The 7,119-nt window shown below is 43.8% G+C and overlaps 2 protein-coding genes across 2 annotated transcripts; both read left to right on the top strand.

Moving 5' to 3' along the window:
- Positions 1-239: 239 nt before the first annotated feature.
- On the top strand, positions 240-953 carry APUU_71265A (uncharacterized protein; the record flags this gene model as incomplete). The annotated part of the gene is made up of 2 exons (XM_041696230.1): positions 240-815; positions 906-953. 2 exons carry the CDS (start codon positions 240-242, stop codon positions 951-953), a joined length of 624 nt encoding a protein of 207 aa, XP_041561881.1.
- A 4,402-nt stretch (positions 954-5,355) lies between these two features.
- On the top strand, positions 5,356-5,889 carry APUU_71264A (uncharacterized protein; the record flags this gene model as incomplete). The annotated part of the gene is made up of 2 exons (XM_041696229.1): positions 5,356-5,499; positions 5,560-5,889. 2 exons carry the CDS (start codon positions 5,356-5,358, stop codon positions 5,887-5,889), a joined length of 474 nt encoding a protein of 157 aa, XP_041561880.1.
- Positions 5,890-7,119: the final 1,230 nt, after the last annotated feature.

Here is a 7,119-nt window from a genome sequence, read left to right as displayed (position 1 = left end):
CCCTAGCAACCCATGCCTATAATGAGCTGTTAAAAATTATGAAATTAGATTATTTTGGCAGGATTCCAACAGTCCAGGGCGGTGTGACTGTGCAGAATATAAGCTATCATGTGACTGATCTCCCACAGGATCTAAAAATCTATGAATATGCAGGATTCCTGTTGCAATTTATTGCTAGGTTTGAGCAGGAGAATCAGGGTCAATTCACTCGATCTAGGGCTAGGGTTATTGTTTTCTGTATGTCAAAATCCATGATTACTACCCTATTTAGAACCCTAGGGGATCCTTCCTATCTAGGGCCTGCAGTAGCTCGGTTCCATGCAGACCTAGCAGAACCAGAAAGGGTGGCAGAACTAGACCGCTTCCTAGGCGGTGAAGCTAGGGTTCTTCTAGCAACCTCTGCCATTGGTGCAGGATTTGATTTTAATCATGTGGATGCTGTGATTCATCTAGAAAGTGCCTATGGGTTGACAGACTTTATGCAGGAATCTGGCAGAACTGGGCGGGATCCTAGGCGGTCAGGATGGTCATTCTGCTTAGTAAAGCCTTCTGAGCGGAATCCTAGATCTAATGATTCTACTGACCGCCTAGAATTCAGGAAATATCTAAATGAGCAGATCTGCCGTCGACGGCCGATTCTATTAAATTTTGGAGAGGTGCCTAGGTCATGTGACCCTAGCTGGCAGCTATGTGATCTATGCCTGAGGCAGAAAACCCAGCAGGATCTAGTTAGGCAGGCAGTTAAACAATCCTATCAGGAATCTACTACAGAACTAGAATTCCTAGCTAGGGCTACTGAATTCTTTACAGATTCAGTATGTTTAATATGTTTTTATTATTGGATTAGTAAGTCAATCTATATTCTATTTTTTATTTATTTATTTTAATACTAATTATTTATATAGGTGGGTCCTTTGGTAATGCTGCAGAGCATGTGTTTAAACATGATCTAGAGTCATGTGACCGTTTTTTAAAGTGGAAAGGAAGAATTCAAGATTTTAGAGAGGATCTAGATAACCCTAGGGTTGATACATGCTGTTTTAGATGTTTTCTACCTACTAGGATCTGCAGGGGGCTTCTAGAAACTAAAAAAGGAAAGGACTGCAAGAATAAATATTTAATTATTTTATTCTGGCTTATTAGTAGGTTTGGAAACCTTAGTGTTTCTAATTCTACTAGAAATCCCTGGATCCAGACCTTGAAGCCTGTTGATTTACAGCTATCTAGCTTCCTAAAAGAGAAATGGGAACTGGATACTGAAATTATTGAAGCAGCCTGGTTTTTCTATCAGTTTTCTAAGCAGTTTTATAAAATATATAGTTTTAGGGTTTAGTTTAAATTTAAATTTACTTTATAAATAAAACTTAGGGTTGTTATACTTTCTATAGAAATTACTAGGATAAATTAACTAGGGTAAGTTTTAAAAATAATATATATTTTATTCAGGCTCTGTAGAGTCTATATTCATGCCTGCTAGCCAGGATCACTGCCTAAGGCATCATGGTGGCCTAATTAGGTATAGACTACCCGTAGATAGCCTGCCAAGGCTTACCCCAACAAAAATTTCCCCTGATTTTTTATCTACTAATCCTACCTTCCTGAATAGGGAATCCTTTAATCTTTTTAAATATTATTAAAATCTAGAACTCTAGCTATCTACTGATCTAATTTTTATTTAGAAATATTAAAAATTCATAGAGTTTGGGGGGGGGTACGTGTAGAACTCGAACCCCCCCCCCCCTGCCAAGACCTTTTTTTGCGGGAACCCCCCCCCGGGTTCGTGACAGAATATAGTTAGTTTTATAAAATATATAGTTTTGATATTTAAATTAAATTAAATTTTGTTTTTTTTTTTTAAATTTAACTTAGGGTTGTTACCTTTTCTATAGAAGTTACTAGTATAAATAAACAAGGGTTAGCTTTAATAATAATATATATTTTAACCAGGGCCTGATACTTAGGATTCATGCCTGAGGTATTAGGATACCTTAATTAGGTCTAGACTACCCGTTATTAGCATGCCAAGGCCTACCCCAACAAAAAAATTACCTAATTCTTTACCTGCAAATTCTACCCTCCTAAATAGGAACTCCTAGGATCTTTTAAAATATCATTAAAATTCAGAACTCTAGCTATCTAGTAATATAACTTTTAATCAGAAATATTAAGAATTAAAGATTTTAGAGGGTGGGGTTGGGTTCAACCCACCCCTACCCCCATGCCAAGCCTTGATTCTTGCGGAACCCCCCCCCCGGGGTGTGACAGAATAGAGTTAGGATCCTGGCTGCGGCGCTGCTTGGACGGGGTAGCCTGGGGGGTCTGCAGGTCCCATTCCCAGGCAGTAGCCGGCCCGGTAGTAGTAGACGGGGTGGCAGGCAGGGGAACCGGATAGTAAAGATGAGGAGCAGTTGTTACCCTCTATCCAGGCTGGAAGTGCAGGGGATCCTGTACCAACTGGTGCCAGAGCTAGCTGACCTGGCAGAACTCCTGCAGCCCGGTGTCTGTTAACCTAGCCCGGAAGTTTACTGTACCCTTATACACCCGGTTCCTAGTATAAGGGGTATAGCTGGCCTGCCAGTATATAACCTTAATTAGACTCCTTATAATAGGATCCTTCTTCTTCTTAGCCCCCTCCCCTTCCTTAATTAGCATGTTAGCTTCCGGGGCCGTGAACTTCCGCCGGGCAATCCTGATTGTGATCTGGCGCCAGGCCTGGATATAGATTAACTTGCTAAGAAGTAGTTTTCTAATCTAGATTATAACCTAGGTTATGGTGTCTTCATACCATGGGGTCTTCCCAGTAAAAAATATATATTCTAATCTAGCAGGTAGTACCTGGGCTTAAGCATAGAGATAATCCCGGAACAGCTGGATAATAGCTAGATACTGGACAAGTAAGTAGGCGACTTTAAGTAGTAGAAACTATACAGGCCAGCGGGAGGTATTACTCCGGTGCTTTGCTTAGTGGGGTAGGGTAGCCAGGGAGCATGGACTGGGTCTGTAGGACCTACAGCAGGCTCAGATAGTCTGCTAGGGGCCGGTACGGCCGCTGGAGGAACAGGTACACCCGGTATAGAAGCATATACTCTAGACAGAGAAGTTACTGGATATAGATTAGAGTAGAGAGATTAGTAGTAAAGTTCCGTGCCGGATAAAAATATTCCCTATCTATACTGATCCTAAGGATCCCACTAAAATAGACTAGGATACTAGACTGTGACTAGCCGTCCCGGAACTCCTGTAGACTTAGTGATATATAAAGCTGAAACAGGGCCTCCAGCAGCCAGAGTGGGTACAGGCTAGTATAGATAATAGAACTGCCAGTAAAAATAGCATGTGTTATTAGACCCTAGGAGCTCTGGTTCCTGGGGTGGGTAGAACTAGTATTACCGCTACTATCACTATTACATGAATCCCCGCCTAGCTCTCGGGAAGATAGCTGGTAGGAGCTATCCTCTATATCAGATTAAGGATAATCCTCTCTAGGAATAGGAAGTTCTGCCTTAGGATTATCCTAAGGGTTCTATCGCGTGGGGATCACTACTATAATCATCTTCTGGCAGGCCGGTCCCTTCTTTCTAGGCAGCCCTGATAAGTCTGGTAATACTGTTATATCTTCTATAACAGGCAGAGCCTGTACCACCCCTTGTACCCCGCCATGCTGCTGCTGGGGGCGGAGCTGGTAGGTGACTAAGTCCTAGATCTGCTATAGTTCCTCTTAGTACTGCAGGCTTAGTTAGAGCCTGAGGATCTGCCAGGACATGCCCGGACCAAGACAGAATATCCTTATAGTAAAGATAATAAACTTCTTCTATATCCGGCAGTACTACTACTAACTATGAATAGTTCCCAGTAGGCTAAAGGACTAATAAGATAGCTGGTCAGGCAAATAGCTCTTTAGTTAGGTCCAGATATAATACCCAGTATACTGTATAGTCTCCTCACAGCGGTCCAGCATCAGATCCAGGATATAAAGAAGATAGAAGATATATTCCTTATCTATAGTAGGACTCACTAGCTTCTGGTCCTGGTACTCACCTAACAGGAGCTTATAGAGAATAGAGACATAGGATAAAAGCTTAACCATATACTTAAGGATTTTCCGCAGGATTCCTTAGTAGATAGTGATCCAGCTAGTTCTTTCCAGCCACGGCCGCGTGCCCTTATAGATAGGTATACTAGTATAGTATAAGAACTCCTTCTTCTACTATATTACCTGGTAGCAGGACTCCCGTGCCTGGATATCCTAGAGAAAGGCTAGATTCGTGTTAGAGCTAGTACTAGGCAGGGTAGCTCCTACCCTACTTATAGGACTACCAAGGATTATCTAATAGGCTATAGTATCCCGGGACTAGATCTAGGTCTGAAGGAGAACTAGATAGTAAAAAGAGTCCAGATTTAAGTACAGGCCGGTGCTCCCCGCCAGATAGATCTTTCTTAGATACTGATAGATTAGGTCCAGGCTGGTACTACAGAAACTACAGTCCACGCACTAGAAGCTAGAGAGGATCTAGAGGGCTGGATACTAAAGGGAGCTATATAACTATGGCTTTATAGCTGAGCTACTCTAGAACTAATACATCTGTAGATACTGATCCAGATACTGTTACTGATAACAGGGGACCTAATATCGCTTGTAAAAGTGGCTGCTAGCCTGGGTTCTGTCTATAGAGAGGATATATTAGTAGAGGATATATATAGCTATATGCTCCCCCTAGTCTAGATAGAGGGAGAGAGTGGGCCACTCCCAGGAAAACAGTACTTAGAGAGCCGGGTATATAGATATAAGTATTTTACTTCTTAATATCAGAAGACTTAAGATTAGGAGTAGGAGTATAATCCAGGAGTTAGGAAAGAAGATCTTATAATAAGTAAGAAGAAGATAGAATTAATTATAAGAATTAGTACAGGATTCTTCTATATCTACGCGAGTCTGCGCGTGGCCGTGTCCCTGGAAAAAAGCAAAGCGCGTTTTTCTATAGAACCTGTCATAAAATCATTCAGGCACGCAGGTACAGGAGCCAGGCAGGCAGAGTAATAAGAAAGTATAGGCCTGCCTGACCTATCTCTGATTAGCTGGATAAGCTTGTAATAGCAGGACAGGTCCCTCACACCAACCGGAGCCCGTTTGTATAGGGCGCACGGACAAAAAGTGTGGAATGGGACCCAGTCCGCGATATACTAGAACAGTAGGGACGATCCTTAACAGCTTCAGAGGTCAGGCCACCCGCGCGACCTTTGCCCATGCCGAATACTACTACACTTCCTTCTCTGCTTCCGCGCTTTCAATTAACCAAAGTTTTCTCCTTAGTACAAATTATAATACATACCATTAACTACAACTGATCATTACCCATGCCTCCAACGGCAATGTGGGGTTGTGATTTCGAAGCCTGCGATAAGCCTTGTGTACGGACGTATGGACAATGTGTCCTTTGCGATCGCCACCTCTGCGCAAAACATCTTCGCGCGGAATATCATAAATGTCCTGAATGGGAGGTAAGCACGATGTATTATTGGGAACTTGTTCTGGAGGAATACTTATCTGGGACTAAAAAGGACGAGAAATCGTACGACCCCGCGGCCCGAGAAGCTGAGCAAAAGGAAATGACAGCACTCCTCGGAAAGATAAATGTCACTGTACTTCTCTCTCGAGCCAGTTCCTTGCGCAACGGTGTTCCGAGCTGTACGACCCGACCCCTCCAGTATGATCGATTCACGCGTTCCTCGGTGATGGGTGGTATGAATTACCACATTGAAATCCGGTTCCAGGATGGAATTAGCTGGCTCGCACGCATTCGAAGACTGAATGCCACTTCACCGCCACCGGACCTACGAGCTTACATTATGCGCAGTGAGGTCGCCACGCTGCAGTTCCTGAGCGTGTAGGATCTTTCGCGCGGGAATCATTGACAGACTACAAAGATTCTCATATGTTACCCCTGGGGCCATTCGTTTCCTCTAGGGAGTACCACCTTGCAAGCATTCAGTTGACAATAAATCTGATCATGAGAGAAGAGTGTTCCACTCCGCGAGCAATCGATGCCTACTTAATCCATCGCTTTCTCCTGGACTCTGTTTCGGAGAAATGTCCAATCCCTAGCCGTGGTGACGACGGCCGATTTTACTTGAAGCATGCAGATAGTAAAGGAGATCACATTCTTGTTGATGATGAGTATAACATCACAGGAATTGTGGACTGGGAATGGGCTCATACGGATGCAAAATCTGCAGCTTTTAATTCCCCAGTGATGCTTCTTCCTGTCGCTGATTTCTATAATGGAGAAAATAAACTGGGCGAGGATGAGCTGGTTTTTGCCCAATGACTAGAAGATAAGGGACATGCAGATCTTGCTGAAGTCGTGAGGGAGGGGCGGATACTTCATCGGCTTGAATTCTGCTGTGGTTATGACCTTGCTGATTGGGAGGGGTTTCTAGGCATTTTCCAAGGTCTGCGGAAGGCGTTGGGCATTGACGGGGACTTAGAATGGGAAATTTGGAGAGACAAGGCTTTAGCTAAATACAAGGGTGATGATAAGCTAAAAGAGCTGGTCACTCGGCATAGATAGTGTTCGCTGGCTATGGGATTGCGCGCAGCGCTGCACGGACCCGTAGAATGAGAAAGGAACGTGTCAGCTCTGATAAACTGAGAGTGCCATGCACTAGAAGCAGGGGATGAAGAAACTGAATGCATTTGGTCCTCACAAATCGAGGCAGTGGCACTGGCAGACTATGATAGGTTCTTTACATCGCTAAGAACATGGTTGAGCGGTTCCACCATGGTTGGTTCAAGAATCGCTCAACGAAGGATATTCGCTCTTGAAGGAGCTTCCAAGAAATTGCCTCAAGAATTTTTGGAAATTGTTTCACAATCGCCTTTAATCGCCAAGAGATAAACTGCAGACGCTCGTCGAGTGGTGCGGACACAAAATAGGAACGAAGGGAGGCGAATATCACTGCTCCTCTGAAGCGAAACTTGCTGCTTTTGAGGCACAGCTTTGTGCGTCGGGACCGGTACTTGTCGGAAGAAGCGCAGTTGTTGACTCATCGACGGGACAGTGATCACTTTCCTGGATTTAAAATATGCCAACAGGGGCAGGGACGCTCTACTTGGCCGCA

Source organism: Aspergillus puulaauensis, chromosome 7, assembly GCF_016861865.1.
Source record: "Aspergillus puulaauensis MK2 DNA, chromosome 7, nearly complete sequence".
In the NCBI taxonomy this organism is placed as follows: Eukaryota; Fungi; Ascomycota; class Eurotiomycetes; order Eurotiales; family Aspergillaceae; genus Aspergillus; species Aspergillus puulaauensis.
This window is presented reverse-complemented; position numbering and strand designations above follow the sequence as displayed.